Source organism: Lates calcarifer, linkage group LG9 (genome assembly GCF_001640805.2).
Source record: "Lates calcarifer isolate ASB-BC8 linkage group LG9, TLL_Latcal_v3, whole genome shotgun sequence".
Lineage (NCBI taxonomy): Eukaryota > Metazoa > Chordata > Actinopteri > Centropomidae > Lates > Lates calcarifer.
The window spans coordinates 16,293,603-16,313,571 of record NC_066841.1 but is presented as its reverse complement, the minus strand read 5'-3'; the positions used below and the strand labels follow the sequence as shown (position 1 = coordinate 16,313,571).

At 40.9% G+C, this 19,969-nt stretch overlaps 1 protein-coding gene across 4 annotated transcripts in view; it reads right to left on the bottom strand.

Annotated features, from left to right (window-relative positions):
- dab2ipb (DAB2 interacting protein b) overlaps positions 1–19,573 on the bottom strand; it is a 124,931-nt gene extending 105,358 nt beyond the window's left edge. For 2 of the 4 annotated variants that reach the window (XM_051072963.1, XM_051072964.1), the window contains exon 1: positions 19,284–19,573. In XM_051072963.1, coding sequence (XP_050928920.1) covers positions 19,284–19,323 — 40 coding nt within the window. In that variant the 5' untranslated portion in view covers positions 19,324–19,573. Of the gene's footprint in view, positions 1–7,891; positions 8,384–19,283 lie in introns of those variants that run through there. The other 2 variants (XM_051072967.1, XM_051072968.1) reach the window with 1 other exon arrangement.
- Between the last annotated feature and the right edge of the window lie 396 nt (positions 19,574–19,969).

The following is a 19,969-nucleotide window of genomic DNA, read 5'->3' as shown; positions in this document are numbered from 1 at the left end:
TGCTGAACTGCAGGGAGTATTTACTGAGAAGCAGAGGCAGAAGTGTTAATTTAAGTTATCACCCCTGGCTACTGAGACTTAATTAATTCCTTGCACTGTAAAAAGTTGGTCTCACTCTATTTTTAGGTGCTTGTTTTGTGTCGGTCTGAAAGAGCAGTTCAGCATGGCTTCTTTATATCTGTCAGAAAATAACGGCAAGAGGTACAAGTACACTGGAAAAGACAAGATTATTTCAGTTTCTTGAAGCTTGAGCAGCTGATCGAGGGGAGCTACACCTTTTCAATTTCCTGTTATGTGGAAACAGAGTTGGCAAGAAGCCCTTTCAGCACAGCACACTGAAGTTAACTCAGTCAAAGGGAATCTGCTAACAAGTCTACACACACAGGCATGTGGACAAATACACACAGTGATGTACTCAAACATCAAGTAAGGACAAACATCAAAACAGGCACTTAAAAGTGAATTCTATTTGCCACTGAGCTTGGCCTCTGATCAGCAACACTTTATCTAGCGTGGGAATCCACATCTGAGCTATAAACAGCAATCTCATAGTCTCTCTCCCCAACACACATGCACAGACACATTGTGGGTGTGTTTGTGTGCCTGTCTGTGTCCTTCCGCAGATGAAATGGAAGTTGTCAGGAAGGCCAAAGGGAGGAAATGGGCAGATTTGGAGTTCTGTTTTAAAGCCTTCATTTACTTCACTCAGGGACTGTACCTTTACCTCAGAGGGCTGCAGCCCCAATGACAAAAGGTACAACTTCTGCCTGTGTATGTGTATGTGTATGTGTGTGTGTGTGTGTGTGCGTGCATATATGCAGTGAGTCCGTATTTGTGTAGCTATTCAGAGAGATCGAGGGCAGGACACAGGAGGAGTACAACTATCTGGGACAGTGCAGTCTTCACCAGTTGGTTCTACAAAGACACTGACAAGCAACTCAACAGAAACTCAATGAGGTTATTATAACCTCAGCTACTCTCCTTTTAAACTGTATCTAACATGTGCATATTTGCCTTTACAAACTAAACTAAACCAAATTATTATGGACCTCATTAAAATAGCTTAGAGCAGTTTTGTGGGAATGTGTGAGTGTGTGTGAAGGGTCAAAGTGGGTGGTGGGGAGTTATGCGAGAGGAAGTAAGGTACGTTGGAGGGAAAGGGGAACCTCTGGGAGTGGAGTTCATTTTCCCCTCTTTCCTGTTTTCTGTTTTGTCTTGGCATGTTAAGCCGTCTCCTTACATGATTAACATGACTCCTCTCACTCCCACGGTATGTGTGTGTATGTATGTTATAAACTATGAGAACACTGTAAGATAAACTGAGTAGGAGAACTGATAAACAGAGAGAACCTGAATATTTCCCTTTGTGAGTGCAGTAATATATCATGAAAGGTGTATCCAAAAAGTGTCATGAATGTATCTTGAACAACAACATTGCTGTCATGACACCTTTTCTTGTGTGTACAAAAAAGGAAATCAACCTCGTTGTCATGGAACATGTAAGGTAATATAATATATAAGCTTTATGTACAGGAAATGAACTTATGAAAATCAAACTGTCAGGTGTATGTTTAGTCAGCATATTAATCAGCCTCAGGAAGCAGCATGTGTCTTTCTGTTGATTTGAATAACGACTCTGTGGAACATCTACTGATCCCCTTACTGGTTACCATAGAAACAATGAAAGCCTTGTGATACATTGCCTGTGACAACATTTGTGTATAGATTAAATATAGTTCAAGAAATGACAAAACCAGGCTTGAATGCCACTGGAACAGGTGGCCATTTACATTTTATGTTGAAGTCAGTCCTCGTCTCCCCAGCTTTCTATCAAGTGTGTATGTAAAATACACACCGAAGCCCAAAACTTTTTGTTTGCTTTAATACTTCATTGCTCTGTGAAAACAGAGGTTTAATAGTTGTTTCATGGCATCTTTGAAAGCTGCATGACATGAGACAAGATAGAATGACTTTTATCTTGAATTCAAAGAGCTTTTCATCTGCAGTGCCTCATAAATTAGAGAACACTGAAAGGTGCACTTAGGAAGCAATAAGACTATCGAATTGTAGTTCAAAAACTTCGTCATGTCATGTTTTTTTAAAAGACAGTGTAAATATATTGCCCACAATGGGCTGACACCCTGAGTAGTAGCTTTAAAGATTCTCGGGGAGTGCAGAAGGACTTGTGTATGCAGACAGTGGGTGCTCTTTTCTGCACTCCAGTTCCGTTTTTGTTTTGACAGCCGGAGGCCTGCTTCAGTGATGGACTTTTGTCTCCACAGATTTTATTGGTTACCAGTATGTCTGGAGCTTTGGGATGAAAGTCTGTTTATAAATCTGTACGTCAATATAAAGGCTGATTTGAAAAGAGAGTGGAGACAAACATAAAAGAGCAGGAAACCCGACAGCAAACAGTCCCCATTTGCACTGCTGTGGGACTTTTTCTTCCTTTTAAAGAGTAACTGGGGTTTATTACATCTTGGGTCTTATTTTCATCATTTTGGCCATCATTTCCTACAGTAATAATAACACTGAACTCATCAAATGAGCTGCTGGGATTCAGGTACGTGACCGCATATCTAAAAAGGAACTGAAAAAAGCAAAAAAACACCAGCAGTCAACTATCGAACAGGCAGAAAACACATGCAAGTGAACCTTACTTGGAAAGGAAAACAAAGATGAACAGTAAGATTATTAACTGAACTACAGTACAAACATCCAGACAGCTACAGACCATGTCTTCCTGTAAAATAAGAGATTATTACTGACTTTTTAAGTGTGCTCTCTTCCTGTTATACCTCCAAATAAAGTAGTTTATATAATCTGGCTAAACTAAATTAAACACCACCTGGCTCGTGTTTCTTGCAGTGTCAGACTCATGTTCTCAGATCTCAGTAAAATAAATTGGTGAGTATAAAGCTATTATCGTAACTGATAGACAATAGTTACAAGCATACACACTTGCTGCCCCTTTGCCACTCGACATTGACTTGTTCATAACTTTGTGGAGAAAAAGAAACAGGAAAATGTGTAAGGGCAGGCACAAACACACAAAAAATAAGAGAGACATGTACTATAGTCATCATAAGTCACATAGTGTACACTACTAAACTGTTAAACTAGACGCTGATCCACTGCTGGACACCCACAGGCAAGAGCCCTGAAACGTTTGCTCTGTTATCTCTTGGCTCATTGAAAACTCAATGGGTGGGCTCCTTGTGAAAACAACACAACAAGGCTTTATCAGAGAAGATGGCGCACACAGTGTCACACCTTAACACTGAACACAAACACTAACATCACATATGCAAATTAATACACACAATCTCAGAGAACATCAACTCCTCGGGAGACATTTGCATCTCAGAATTGTCTTTACAAAAATACTGGCGCAGCAATAGGTTATGCCCCTGTTTGGCTGTAAAGCCCACATAATGTCAAACTGGATACGACTCATTTCCCTGGCAATTCATTTACACATCAATTTATTTAAATTTCACCACAGTACTATATCATCATCAGTTTCTTGCTTAAGCTTAGACTTAGACTTAGACAGACTTTATGGATCCCTTTGGGATGACTCCATCGGGGAAATTACATAAGCTGCATCAACTCTCCATTTCTAACCTTTCTCAAACCTGGACACTGGACCATTACCAAAACTGAATTGTTTGTTAGGGCTTTTTGTAGGGTTGTACAGTTCAAGTTTATGAATTTGAACAAGACTCTGTTTAAGCTAACAAGCAGAGAGCCAGACAGTACTGATGATTTCATCCACAGAAAAAAAATGTCAGAGTTGCTGCATAGACAGTGAATAATGGAACAACTCCTGGGACATTAATGAGAGCTGTCACAGTAATTGCACTGGGATTTGAGAGCATTTTCTCATTCACAGCTTGAAGTGCTACTTTCAAATAAAACTAATTTGGATGGAGTATGTCACACAAAGATTCTTTGATGGGCAACCAGATCATTAAAGGTCAACAACAAACAAAAACAAAAGTCTCAGTTGTCACCACTGTAGACAGATATTAGACACTTTTCTCTGCTGCAGATATGGATTTTAGTGACTTATTAAGACCATATTAGCATCTATTGTAACTATATCTGCATGTAGCATGGTGGCACACAGCATACATGCTGACACTACAGTGTGCCTAGTCAAATTGTAAGCCAACATGAATACAGCCAGACAGACAGTGAGCCCATACATCCGTTTCACTGGCGGAGGGCATGAATGTCAAAAAGCACAGTCAGGGTTAAAGCACTACATCTGCTCAGGGGGGGCACAGAATTCAGTTATTAACAACTACATGTGGACTCCAGCTGGACCAATAATGAGGGTCAATATGGCAACATATTATTATGTTATTATGAGAAGTGTGCCACAACCCATGTCTTGAAGTCCTCTTCCTCTGTTCTCCGCACACTTACATGCAAAAGCGCAAGAGATACACTTGTGAAAGGCCACAATAAATAGATTTCGTCATCTTGGATAGCTAATGTGCATAGCAAATTTCACATCAAACAACATTAAAGGGGCTATATGTAAGTTTTCTTTATGGCTAAACACGGCTTCTTGAAGATGGTGATGGTCACTTGCCAAGAGCTTCAGCCATCACTGCGTTTACAATACAAGGTTAGAATAGTCCAGGTTATAATACGCCCTCTGAGCAGCACTACTTTGAAAAGTGACAAGACTAGCCAGTTAGCATGCTAAATTCAGTAAAAGAAAAGACGTGATAGAGCTAGAAGCAAGACTTCTATGTATATTGTGCATCCTAACAGTATACGTGCATGCTCCCTCAGTAGTGAGCAGTGGGAATAATCTGTTGTTTAACTGGTATTTTGGGGCAACAAAGCAAAGAACCTAAGCCTTTTGTGTCTCTAAATTCAGATGCTAAGCACTTTATTGCCATAACAAGAACACAATGAATAATTTTCCACAGTCATCATTAGTATTCCACAACAATGAAATGGCTAATTGATTTTGATCTTAATGAGCATTAAGTGCCAGTGCAGAGACAAAGGCTACAGCTGTACCCACATGTACTGTGAAGGAAATTGAGACACACACTAACCAGATCATTTATCTCACACATGATCACAGAGATCACAGAGCACGTGTCTCTGGATGCATGGAGCGTACCCTGCAAAACACATGTTCATGTTCATATATTAATTGTACAGTATGCTGGAACCCTCTACCCTCCTGTACTCCCAAAATCCACCTACATGGTTAAACCACCCCCATATATCGTTGTCAAACACATCAAAAACCCTTCTGTTGTCTGTGATTTATGGCTCTGACTAATTACATAGCTGTTCTTCAGAGAACTAGGATAGGAGGGTTAAGGGAAAACTGGAAAGGGAGTGGGGGAAATGAGGGCAGGTCCTGTGCTACTAAGTCTGTAAGCCAGAGTAAGGAGTAAGGTGTTTGTGAGGAGGCAACACTGGACAGTAGTGAACTAAAACACCTCAGTATCAAAATACAGAGATCTATACCACTATACAAATAAGAACAAATAAAAAAACTTCTGATCAAAATAGTTACTTTCATAACTTCCTGCAGAGTAAACACAGCTGGAGTGAGACTTTTGATTTCATAACAGCAAAAAAAATATCTAAACAAGTACGATCAAGATGAGAGATGTTCATCGTGAATGTTTTCTCGATTGTGCTGTACCAATTTTTTTTTTTTTTTGAAGAGACTGTTTCACAATAGCTCGATTGGCAGTTGCATTCATTCTGCATTCAACACTACAAGAGTGAAGAATAAGACAGACACCTTGAAACACAGCAGTGATCATACAGATTAGAATATAAATACCAAAAAAAGTCAAAGAGTTCCCAATAACAAACCCCTTGTTGCCACATTTATGAAATAACATTAAGCAAGCGCTTTTCACTGGAATACACATCAGAGATTTACAGGGAGAGAGGGGGAGAGATATGAGAGTAATTCGGGGACTGCCATTATCTCTTTATCCACTGTGGCAGCAGTTTATCACAGCAGTCAATCACCAAGTAATCACTATCTGTAAGAAACTCCTTCCACTTTCGCTACCTTAGACCACTTAGTCAGCTTCCTCTGCCTGGGCCGTCAGAGATAAAGACATTACAGAGAGTGGGTTAGGAGACGCAGTGACAGATTACATTGAGTTTGTATTTTATTTATCACCTTTTATTCAATCTAAAATGACCTCCCTTTACAGTTGCATTGTAGCTTTTAGGTAAATATGGCCATTTCTAGTGAGGTGTTTACTTCAATAGCTGATTAAGTTAATCCATTCTTATGATAATTGATAATCACCAAGTCAGTCATTCATCATGCAAAAGAGCTGAACTCTTACTGGTTTCAGCTTCTCAAATGGGACAATGTTCGACTTATCTATGTTTTATATCATTACATTAGCTAAAAATATTTGAGTTTTGGATTGTTTTGGACAAAACAAACAACTTAAAGATGCGGCCTTAGAAAGCATGATTGGTATTTTTTTACTAATTTATAGATTAATCCAAAAAAATTTACTTGAAGCCCAACACAAATCCAGGTCAACAAATCAGCAACCAAGTAATCCATCTGATATTAGACAACAGCTGTAATTGCAGATTACTACAGAGTGTATTAGTCCAAATCACTGTTCAACTCCAAACTCCATGTCTTTCTTTTACTCCTATGATCCACACTGATCCTTGACTGGTGCTCTGGCTCACTCATCTTCCCCTCCACTGACTCGGTCACCTTAGGAATGCCATTCCAGCAGTCGGTCCATAATTCCCGCTCAGTGTTCCCAGTAATCCCTCTTCTCCGGCTGTTCTGAGCCTACTTCCTTCCCCACAGCTGCTGGCTGGCCTGGCTTGCTCTAATAATAGGACAACAATGCCCGCCCCACGCCCGGACACACAGCACTGCACTACTACTGCAAAAAAGAAAAAAAAAATCTATATCTAAAAGCACTTTACATGAAATCTGGATACTGTAAAGTGTATCCCCAGTTTGACACAAGTTTTCTATAACAGATAAATCCCTTTATACAAGAAGGTCATAAAATGTTTAACAGAAATCTTTAATGTCTACCTCCAAAAGAGCAACTTTCTAAATTGACATTCAGTACTTCTGTTTGTGGGTAATAGACTGCAGCATGTAAACACATGTTCGTGGAGGAATGATGATGAGGCTGCACACTCAAGTGAGCTGCTATCTGTGGTAGAGGAGTCACAGAACACACTGTAATCATGCAGGAGCTGATAAATGAAAACTACACATTGCTGAAGTAGTTAAACACTACCTTGTGCCTTTGCCACAGTGTGTTGGAATGGGACTACTCCTCCAGTACCCCCCCCCCCCCCACACACACACACACTATATACTGGACAGGTTATGAATAAATGTCACATTTATGTTACATGGTGCTGTCAGCAAGGCAGTCCCAAGCTGCTCACACAAACACCAAAGAAAGGGAGGCATTAATCAGAAAAGAGTCTGGAGAGACTGAGATCTGCACTGATTTTTTTCCTCTCATCTTCTGCTGTCCCACTTGTAAAAGCAGAGCTCAGACTCATATGTTACAGCTCTTCAGCTCTAAGTGCCTGACATTTATTCAACAGCCTCTTTTCTCCATTAAAGACAGTATGCCTCTTTCAACCTCTACTTTGCTCCTTTTTCTGACAGATCAGTGTGATAATGTTGCTTCCCTGGCACGTGAAAAGCTTCCCTCCACACCTCCTCCTCTCCTTCAACCCCCCTCCGCCATTCCACCAAGAGAGCAATCACACACAGAAACTTACAAAATTTGTAACTCAGACCCCCCCCCCCTTCTTTTCCTCTCACAGAATTACTGGCCGGTGAAAGGAGGAAAAAAATAAAGAGTGGAATGCTAGCGCTCACCTCAGACAAGGTCCCACCGCCACCGGGAAGGCAGAAGGAATATCATCCTCAATCCACACAGAAAACCAAGAGCAACAAGTAGTAACTCCAGAGATTTCACCTCCCCTCTCTCACACTCCTGTTTCCTTGCTCTGTTTCTCCCTCTGCTTTGCACTCATTCAGGCTGCAGTAGCTGCAGTGTACTGAGCAAGTATGCGTGGTGTGTGTGTGCGTGTGTGTGTGTGTGAGTGAGTGAGTGTCTGTGTGTATGGTCCTGTGGACTCCTGCAGGGGCACTGACTCTTAGCAGGGTTCAGGTCCTCCCCCTTCTCAGGCTCACACAGAGAGAAAAAAAAGCTCACCCACACACACAAACAGAGGGCAGGAGAGTACTCTCTTTGTCTTTTGTTGCTTTCTCTCACTTCCTTGCTCTGTGTTTTCAAATGTCTGTAACTCCCTGTTCTACAGCCCCTTTCATATGAGCAAATGACTGAAAGAGACTGTGCATGTGTGTGTCTGTTTGTGCGCCCGCACACATGTACGCCCATGCACAGGGAATGCCGTCGTGCTTCAGCGCCCGGGGCTCAGGGGAGGAGGAGGAGATAGAGGTGGAGTTTAAACCTCAGAGAGCTGAATTCCTATCTCACATCCAACCAATCAGAGGCCTTGTTGCGGTTGACCAAAAACCGCGGGGCCAGACCGGGCCTCGCTACCACACTCCAGCTTTAAAGCATTAGCTGAAGTTTGCTGTGCACTTAGGCTACACTCTAACAGTAGTTCTATGAATGATCAGTAGTGTTTTTGTCTTGGGCAATTACTTGTCTTTGTTAACTGTGGCATTCTGCTCTGCCCAATTAATATTTCAATATTAAACGGTCTATAAAAATATTCTAAAAAATACTTACTGTATGTTTATTGCAAAAGCAAGCCAAGGAATTTCTCTGTAGGCTGCAAATGACAGACAGTAGCTTTTTATGTCTATAGATAGTAAGAATAAGAGTCTCACCTGTTGTTTCCTTTCTCTAAGAGATAAACTAGGTAATTGCAAATTTAACCCAAGCAAGTTTCTAAATCATGTTTAAAGCAAAAGAGTCAGCACACAAAACTATGCTAAAGCACAGGAACCAGGTGTGTTACTGTAGTAAATGGCTGTGTTGGGATGTTTCCTTGTCTTTTCCCATGTCCCTGCCTCCTTCCCAACAAAGAACAGTCCTCTCATGTTTCTGCTGCTGTCCTTGGCCAGACATTTGTCAAGCAAGACATTTGCCCACAGAGGTGACATCAGATCTCCCCCTCCACCTGCTATTCACACCAGTTCAGTTCTGCTTCAGCTTCTTCCTGCTCTCCTCTTCTCACCACATCTCGTCACATTGCAACTAGATGTGGTCAGAATGACTGTCACACTAAAGTCTTAGGGCTGTGTAATAAGACAAATATCATATGATGACCTTCCCTTGAAGTGCTAAACTGTGCTGGCTTTCATTGAAATAATATCCAGTGCTATCATGTGCAATTTTCTGCATCTGAACAAAATACGTCAGTGACAATAGTAATTTAACAAGACCAAGTCTACAGCTCTGTAAGTCTGTGCTTAGTCACAGCAATGCTTCCTGCAAAAATGAATGAAGTTAGGAGGCTAACATGCTCACAGTGACAATGCTAACATGCTGTTTCATAGGTATAATGTTTACAATGTTAAGAATCTTAGTTTAGCATGCTAGTGTGATAGTGTGATAATTCTCACTTAACACTAAGTACAGCTGCAGCTGATGGGAATGTCATCAGTTAGACAGGTATTTGGTCATAAACCATTGTCAAAACAGCGCTTGATGAGTGAAAGGATCTTCAATGTTATTACAATTTTCTTGAGATGGGGTTGGTAGTCTGCAGTGGCCTGCAGCAAGAGGGTTCCAAGTTCAAGCCCCAGTTCAGCCGGGGCTTCTAATTCCTGGAGCCACGCTGCCACTGTGGCTAAACATGCATCAAAAAAGATGTTAAGTTTCACATATTTTAGGTAATGCTCTAAAAGCAGCATTGTCACAGTTACTGGACAAGACACAAAGATGAAACCTGTTTTCAAACTGTGTGTGGTTCTACTTCCACTACTGTATTACTATACAAGCATTCCTGATGTATTTGTTTATTTAGTCTTTAATACACCATTTAGTTCTTTAATGAGCAAGTTTGTGTTTAAGGTAAACAGATTTCAACTGAGTGATGTGGCAGATAATTGCGGAGACAAGATGTTTCCTTTATTGAACTACTCCTACATCTATAATTAAGCTAATTATAATTATTGTAACAGGGCACTAGGAGAGCCAATAAATGTTAGAATAAACTGATGACAGACAGCTCCCTCCATGTTTCCTCCACTCCACATTTAGCGAGTCCTGGCTTCCAAAACCAAAATGGAAACAGCCCAGTTTCCACACATATCCAGTAAATGTAAAATGATACAAATTGCTCTGTTGCAGAGGCAGTCTGTGACATCAGTGAGGATGGGATAAATATGTTCATCTATCACTGACATGTGTTTCTTGCTTGCGAGGCATTCAGCACAACTATAAAACTCTCGAGTTAAACATCTTGTTGTGAGTTTGTCTTTGTTTGTTGTGAACCAAGACTTGGTGATGTGAGTTATTTGACATATTTGGCATGTGATTATTGCTTTTTTTAAAAGACTGGCTTAATCGCTTCCAAATTTCCAGAACAGTTTATTACAATTACGCCTTTTTTCACATTTTCTGCTAAAACCACCACTACCACATGCCAGCTAAAAGTGCTAAGTACAAAAATATGTAAGACAAATGCTCTCAGGTACTCACAGGTGTGTAGAGGTCTATGTATGTTCGGTGATCTGCCATTAAATAATGACAGAGAATGGCTGAAGTTAAGAAGTTAAGTGGGGCAGGGACACACTTTAAGATGGACAACACTCTTGATTTCTATCTTTGTCTAAACTGCTGTCAGGAAAAATTTTAACCTTACTGTGCGAAATATGAATACCCCAATATGAACCAGTGGACAAATACTCCAAGTTCTGCATAACATTCTTAAAAAGTTTGTTTTCACTGTTTAAAACAATTAAATGCAAGCCTGGTAAGGTGTTTAAAGCACACTGAGGTCAAATCGAGAAGACTAGGATGCTTGTTTAGGCCCAAGTTTGGCTTAAGTCTAATTCCAGCATCAATAAACAATTACCAGGAAAAACACTATAAAAAGGGGGGGGGGGGGTCAGAGTAAGGATGGGAAAGACAGAAACCCAAAGGCTAAGGTGACATAGTGAGAGAGTGAGTACTTTGGTATGTGGGCTATAGTGTTACACAAGGACAAAAAAGTGAAGCTGTGAAGTCCACTCCTATAGACAACTCTGACACGCCTCTCCTTTTATCTTCTCCTCTGTTTGTCTCCCTTTCTGTCTCAGTAATCCCCCCCCCCCCCCATTCCTCTGTTTATTTTCCTGAGTCGATTTGTGTGTGTTTATATCCATGAATGTGTGAAACGTGTGTGCACAGTGAAGAAACTATGTTTAACCCTGTGTTTTTTTGTACGTGAGCATGTGAAAGTCAGATTCTCAAGAGTAAAAGGCACAGCAAACACTGGGTTTTTCAAACAGATCTTTCTCCAGAAACAGCAGGTATGTTGCTGCTGAACCTGAAGAGAGTGACAGCAACAATGGAGAAGAATACAGGATATAAAGGGGAGAAGAAGAAAAGAGAGAGCAGGAGACCAGCAGCAAGCAGAGAGTAAAGAACAGAGAGTGTCAGTGTGACAAAAGAGCTGAACCATCAGCAACAAACAGAAGAAACAAATAGTCTACCTAATGTGTATCTACAGTATCCTAATGATGCGCTTCAAGAAGTAATTCTGTCATTCTATACTCTGTTGAGTGCTTGGGTGCTAAAAAAATCTAAATGTCTGTACTGAAGCCTGACTTAATGCATAAACAAAATGACACTGTGCTCCTCAGAAAGCTGAGTCAGACAAAATTTAACACATAAAACAGTCAAACTAAATCAATTCAAATCAGAGCGTCTGGCTTATGATTCATCTCTCGTTTCCTCCTGCCAGTAAAGGCAGAGAAACAGGAATGTGTATTTCAGTTGCAGGACAAGTTGGAAATGGGACAGTCAGGAATGCCAACATCTGCCATTTTAGAGACAAAGGCACTTGTGTCCGGCACGTGGGGTCAGGCTGCTACCATGCCTACCATGCCAGCAAGTGCTTTTTGTGGAAGGATTCCAAAGGGAATTCAACTTATAAAAGGCTAGAACTGGGGCGTCGTGGGGCCCAGGGGTCTAAAGTGCATACCATGTAACTGCCAAGGCCCCGGTTTCATTAGGGACATTTATCACATACCGTTCACGCCTCTCTCCCCATATGTTTTCTGTCACTCTGTACTGTCAACTGTCAGCATCCCCTAAACCTGCTCATGCAGACTGACACACTGAACTCTTGAGGGCCTTGTGACAAATGGCAAGTGATCTAACTAAACTGACAATTGTGTCAGTTTAGGTAGACATCCCCATGCAGATGCAGTTTCCTGCTTTACTGTAGCTTCCTCCACCACCAGATCCTCCTCATATGAGCTGTATGAGCTATTGTTGACTTTACTTAGATGTGATCATGGAAGGCATTGTTAATACTAGGAGGATTAGTTCTTCTAGTAAAATCCTTGATGTTGCTTGAATTCTTTCAGAAATCCTTCATAAAGCAGAGCTGTGTCTGCCAATTTGGACAAAAGTGTCAGACTGAACTTACAGAAACATACACACTGGGTCTTAAAGCTGAGATGGCACATTAAACAATGCCAGACAACAAAACAGCTCATTTTAAAATTAGGAACAAAGCTCAGGAAGGACAAGAGACATTTCTCTGGTCTCAACTGAGATGGACAGCAGATTGCTGCGTTACAATGGGCTACTCTGTGTTTTTTATGCCAATAATAGCCTTAGGCCTGTTCAAGCAAAGTAAATGCACATGATGTGTACATACATACATACATACATATGGTTTATAGTTGAGAAAATTATTTCCTATATATTTATATTTCCTTAAATGTCACTTGTGGGAGTTGTACAAACACTATACACAGAACAGCATATGACATGATGTAGAACAAGAAGTTTTAGCAGTTAACCTCATGATCATGGGTTAAACATAAATTCATTGTGATGGTAAAAACAAAGCACATAAAGTAGTAAAAGACTTGGAAATCAACCTTTCCTAAGCTCTAATTTCAGGCTCAAATTACTCAATTTTCCCACCAGTACTGGCACTGAAATGAATACCCCGGTGGCTCATCACAGATCTGTAGATGGGTAAACCACATAAACAATGAAGAAGGATAAACACAACACTGATTAAGATCAGTTTATCTTACTATTCTAGCATCCTACACTCATTAGAACTTCCCAAGGAAAAGACTTAAGTCTGATACTATTCATGCTCTTTCTGACTTTACCAGTTTCCTTTCACACAGTCAATATTTTCCAACTCCTTTCCCTCAGCTCATACCCTCACCACTCTCACCCTCTGTGGCACTCTTGGCTCAGTGTGGGACCAGCACATTTACATAAGATTTACAGAGACGTGAAAAACACATTCCCAACATAAATTTGTTGTGAGCGTGTAACAAGCTCATGGCTGTGCTTGGCTCAGTTTCTGGCCCTTGCAGTCGTTTCAACTTAGACACACGTCACACACTTAGACAGCAAAACACACCATGGACATACACTAACACAGAAATGTACACACTAGTACCCACGCACACAACCACACAAACATGCTTAATATCTACATAACATGCAGCAAGGTCAGATTTTACATTTGTGCACACATTCCATTTTTCCTTAACACTCTCTTGTCTCATTGTCTCATACTCTGCTTTTCTCTGTTTCTCGTCCGTCTGCCCCCCTCCTCCCCCTCCTCCCCTCCCCTCCCCAGCAGTGTTCCGTTGACTGACAGTCTCTCATCAGGGTGGCTTTCTGACAAACAGGGCCAAATGGAGTTGTGCCACTGTTGCTGCTGGCCACAAGTCAGCTCTCTGAGGTTATTGCTTAGCTCTGCTCTTACAGTGTTATTTATATCCACCATCACCAGACTAGCTGGTTTGATGAACTTTTCATCTGTCATCTCATGTGTGGACCTAACAGCTGTGGATCATTTGGTTAGCAATCTGCCATTTTCCTTCCTGTAACCTACAGGTGTGCAAATATTCAGTCCTATAGTTCAGTGTAATAACAATATAGTTTTAAAAAAGGCAGAATTTCTTGTATTTCTGAATTATGTGCAATTTAACAAGACTTAACCTTTCCACAATAAAACTGCCAAAGTAGATCAGCTTGAGAAAAAAGGTGAGGACATGTTCTTGCACTTTTATGATCACTTTTTTTTTGCTGAAAAAAGAACTATGTGTGAGAGTACTGGAGTCAGTAATTGGCCTTTTTAAGATATTACAAACTTTACCTTCCACTTTGTTCAGAAGAAACTGGCCTAAAATTTTGTTTCTGCTTCTGAGGTACTGTAGGTCAGCCAGCAACTATCAAAGTAGAGTCTGCATCACTGTGGTCAAGCAAGACCTATTGAGATTACAGGGAAGATCTGGTTGTAGTGTTGCTTTAGGATCTATGTTTGGATCTACGTTACTTACATTTAAATGTGGTCCCCACCATTTTTTTCATCCAACTTGAAATTGTATGCACTTGTGGAAAACCCTGGATATACTGCTGAAAACTCAATCTAAAAGGTAAACAAGATAAAGGGTACTGGGCAAGAGTGCGGGAGAGAAAGAGCAAAAGAAACAGAGCTGAAATTTTCACTTATTTACCAATTGCTTCATTGTGGTTATGCACCATAAACAGACAAATTACGCACTACAACAGACAAAGAAACTGAACATCACAATCAGCAGATTGCTGCTCTGGAGACAGACATCTTTGCGGTGTGTTGACCTCTGAATGTCTCCTTTACAACATTCATCACGAATCACACAAGCATAAATTACAAAGAACAACATGATGACTTCAAACTCATCTATATTTATTTTGTTTTTTCTCTCCACACACAAAAAGTACATCTAAAACCCAGCAGTCACTTGTAATCTGTGATCGGCATGATTTCCATTTGGAAAGGCAAACACAACTCCGCCAAAAAAAATTTTTGTTCTTGAGTTCAGACCTTGCAGCTCCTTAGTTTAGCTAAAAGAGGTCAAAGGGAGAAATATATAGGAGACACAAATGCATACAGTTCCATCACACTTATCCATGAGACAATCCCTAGTAGTAACACAATACAATGCACAGAGGACGCATCAGGACCTAAATGCTCAAGCCACATTTGGAAATGGTCAGTGATACATTATCCAAATGTGCAATGTCAAACAAATGTGTCCTTGACCTCCATAAATCTAATCATGTTTGTAGTAAATGTGTAGAGCTCGAAAAAGCCTCTAAACATTGACCACTGAGGTGAGTTAACATCTTCTGTCTCTTTCTGTGTCCCTCTGTGTTTTCATGTCTCTTTTTCCCAGCTTTTTCCTTACACATTTTGAGTTTTCCAGTGTGTAGTACTATCCATTAAGCAAACAGCCACAGCATTCCTCTTGTACGGACTGATGGCCGTGTGGTGTATGTGTTTTTTTCTCTGTCTTCAGAAACATTCCCCACAAATAAAGTCAAATAAGCATGGTCAAGAAATCCCATCACAAGCAGCTACTCAAGATGAATTTGAGAAGAACTGTGAAATGTAGTCAGTCTCAACTGGATGACACAACCTGAATGTTTTCACACAAGACACCTTAAGAAAGTTCTCTCTAATAGGCTTGTGATGAAAGGTGGAAAAGCAGTTTATTCAAGTTAAAGATGTGTATATAAAGTTAATGTTTGGTTTTCATTTCAAAATAACATCTAACCCACGAATCAGAAGTCATCAGAGCTAGTTCAGTCTGGAAAAGCCTGTGCCACAACACACAGCCTGTTATTTAAAACTACTCCTGTCATTCTTTTCCAGCTCAACTAGCAGAGCCACTTGCCTTGACCTCTCGAGGTCAGCAGCCTGGCTTCTTATGTTCATTTGTTCATATATACTTACTGTATAAATGCTTCTGACCTTAAAGGGGCAAATTTAAGTTTTCTCTGCTGCTGAATGTGGTTTCTTGCCAGGAGTGGGTGGTGGTGATTGGCGTTGTTTCTTCAGGGCAGTCTGGAGTGGCTGTGATGAGACAGGCCGGCCTGGCTGGGGCTAGCTGGTTAGCATGGGTTAGGGTTAGGGTAACGTTGGCTATGTAGCGATATCAAAACTTACAAATAGCTCATTTAAAACTGCCCTACACAGGCTTGTTACCCTTAATCTATCCAATTGTTCCAAAATTTGAACTGAGTGAGTAAGGTGTCCTATTTTTTTTTAGAAACCCACTGTACATCAACTGATTGATGATGTTGCTGAATGTGTAAATAAGCAACTGTTATGTCAGTATCAAGTTCACAATTTCTTAATTATTGAAAGTTTAAAGTAATAATGTTTTTAATATCATGTCTACATTTAATACAAAGGGGTCCTAGTGATGAGACTACAATCAGTACAATCACATATTATCAACCAACTCCGAAAATCAATGAGCTTCTAAGCCTCTTTTAGCTCACTGTTGTTCTTTCACAGCCCACACATACACTATCTGCCCATGCAGCAAGTTTTCATCTACTTAACCCATAAACCCAAGTCCCTGAAACACTAAAATAGTCCTTTAAAGAAGTGGTATGTGCCACAATGATCCAACTTTGCCAAAATGATTTTCCTCTGATGTTCTAAAATTCCAAAACAGGCAAATACAGACAACACAGAGGGTTACATACAGAAAACATGTTTACAGCTAGAAACAGGAACAGACTAAACATCGTGTTTTTATCAGTTTCTAAACATTCATCTGCCAAGTGTGTAACCCCAAAGAGTGAAGAAAGTCTCTATGACATAATGAACTTGACTTGACCATGAGGCCAGGCATAAGATAATGCTCCCTCTCCTAAAACTAGATTAAAATTTATAAGCTGACAGCAGAGTTCCTAAATTTACACACCCTGTACCACCCAGCTCCAAAGTCTGGCTAGATTCTAGCACATGACAACACAAGCAAGAATAAATCTTTTATTAAAAGCTGAACATTCTTCAAGACAAAGCCCTGCAGTGCTCTCACCCACAAGACCGCAGTTTCATCTGGATAAAATCTGGGTATTTTAGAAGTGTATTCAGAAACCCTAATTCACTTCATAATGGAAAATGACTGAAACGCCTCTTGTTTTTCACAAAAATGCTTTATAAAGAAAGAGAAGGAATCTCATCCAGTTTAATCCCTGTCTAATCAAAGTTCTGTTTGACACAAGCGCACACACACTTACACAAAAAAATGTCCCTGTGTTTTCCCCTCCAGTACATGAGCAAGCATTCAACCTTTCTCAACTAGGACAAAAACATGCAGACCTATTTACATGTCAATGAAGGCCATGGATAAGGAGTTTTTCTGCCTCTCCCTTTCTACTTTCCTCCCTCAGAATTCCTCTCATCTCTATGTGCTCCTATAAGCCAGTGGTCATGCTCATTTTAAGGCCTGATTTAGGCATGGGTGCTTGTAAGGAGGAATACTTTGAGTGACACTCTCTAAAAAAAACTATTGGGTGAACACATGTTCTGCAGTTACTCAAGTGACCACTTTTAATTTAAGTTGTAAGGTAGGAATGCCATTGATATTTTTTTTTCCAAAATAATGAATATCGGAAGAGGTTGTCCAGCATCAGCAACTATCTGCTTGATGTAGATACAAACAAGAAATATGTAGATGTAGTTACAGTGCTATCTGCAGCTACTATATATGCAGATAGCAGATCAGCATCTACTTTATATGCAAAGTACAAAAAGCAATGTGTAATATATGAAAACACATGCATATAGAAATTCAATGCAAAGTAGTCTACTCCAGGATTTGTTGCAAACAACAGCAATGATATTTCTGTGCATGTGTTTGTGTGTCTATCTGAGAATGAGTGAAAAGTGATGCCTGCAAGCCTTGGGAAGCGTGAACTCTTCCTGTAGCGTGCAAGCCTGAGGTGTGAATGTAATCAGATGATATCAGATTATTGCCCTTTCTACTCCCACTTTTCTATTTATATTGGACCTTTAGAAGGGATCTCCTCAAGCTGTATGCACTGAAAGAGGCTGGCTGACTGGTTGAGAGAAGAGAGTGAGTATTACTGCATGAAGTTGACATTTTATTTTGGGAAGGTGAGAAGAAGCTTAATGTTCTCGCTTATTTGGTTAGATTGCTAACAGAAGTTTTGTGTCTCAGGAGATGGATAAAAACAGAGTTTTATCTTTAGCGATTCTCTTTCCCCTCTCTTTGTCTCTCCTTCGCCGTCATGGCAGAGAGCCCAGTGCATAAAGCAATGTGGCTTAGACGCTGGCGAAGAGAAACTACAGTCTCTTGGAAATATGTTCTCTGTTGACTCATTCTGTTAACCACATTCTTCATCAGCAGCACAGCAGAGTCCTTCCCATCGGCCATGAAGACAAAACATCGTCTTTTCTGGCCCAGTTAATAACACACCATTTTTTTCTGCCTTTTAACTATCTAGTTTGGGCTCCAACATTTGGAGCAGTGGAGGAAAAAAAAGAGGCAGCGGAAAATGAGGGGGAAGAGAAAGAGTGAGCATTCGCACTGGCCTACAGTGCAGTCTAGATCCCCCTGGATTTATTTGTGTACATAAGTCCTTCTCTCTCGGTCTCTCCCCTTCTCGTTCCCTCTGTCTCCCACTTTCATTCTTTGGTGCCCCTCTGTGTCTCTAACACAAACACCCACATGCAGCACCACTACACAGCATACAAATATACAGATTCACATAACCATCAAATTATCTTGCTGCTTTTGAGCAGAAATGGTACACCCACGGCCCTCACAGTTAATTATTCCATTCAAAGAGCAGGAGGAGAGCTTCCTGCTCTGTGAAGCTCACACCAAAAACCAGCCAAAAACCGACAAGACAAATCCCAGAGAGAGTTCAGACAAAACAATTCTCAACTTTCTTAGCTACAAAAAAGCAAAAAAAACTTTACAACCCTGTTAAAGTAATGACAAGAGGGTCATTAGAGCAAAATGTCTTAAGCAGGCAGTTGATTTCATCACATTGCCATGTAACACCCCTCACCCCTTCACCCCCTACTCAACAGAACAGACTGAAGTCCTATTCATTTGACCACAGAGGCCCTAGTCAACAGCTTTAGAGCCAAATGGAGAGCCTAGTCATAATAGCAACCCTAACGGGAAAACCATGTGACCTGACTCCCTTGTTCACTAACACGCTCCTCAACTTTTCCCACAGTATCACTCTCATTGTTTCTAATCTTTTCCTCCTTCAAATCTCACTCACCATGTTGTGTCTCTGGATGGGTGCTGGTGTCAGGGTCCATGTTAAATTCACAGGGTGATGAGCGCCCAGATCAACACACCCATATCCTGAGGTAAAGTCAGCTCTGTAACTGAAGTACAACTACTGAAACTGCTACTACAACTACTGTTTTATCCCCTGTGCTGCCGCTGCTGCCGTCACCTCTTCGCTGTTCTCTCCAGTCAGAGCTGCTGGCTCTGGTCTGGCCTCCGCAGCCTGCCAGCTCAGCTCAGGCTTCTACTGCTGTGTTACATCTGTCTGACTGAACCCCTCTCTGGAGAGTGGGGAGAGAGGGAGAGAGTGAGAGAGCGAGTATACCGGAGCACAGAATGGGAGGGAGGAGAGAGAGAGAGAGAGAGAGAGAGAGAGAGAGAGAGAGAGAGAGGAGAGGGAGAGGGAGAGAGAGAGAGGAGCAGTTTCCACGTTGCGGTGGAGAGAGAGGGAGAAAGATGGGTGGAGGGGACTGTGGCAGTGCTTAATGTTTCCACTTTGATCAATTTCACTCTCAGCATATTTTTTTCTCATCATAACGAGGACTTGGTAACATCAGTTTGGAAAACATTAACATGCCAGAAGAATTTAGGAACTTCCCTTGTGCTGCAACCTGAATGTTAACAATAGATGGACTCAAAAACCTGACCAGGCTGAGCTGGCCCGGGCATGGTTTC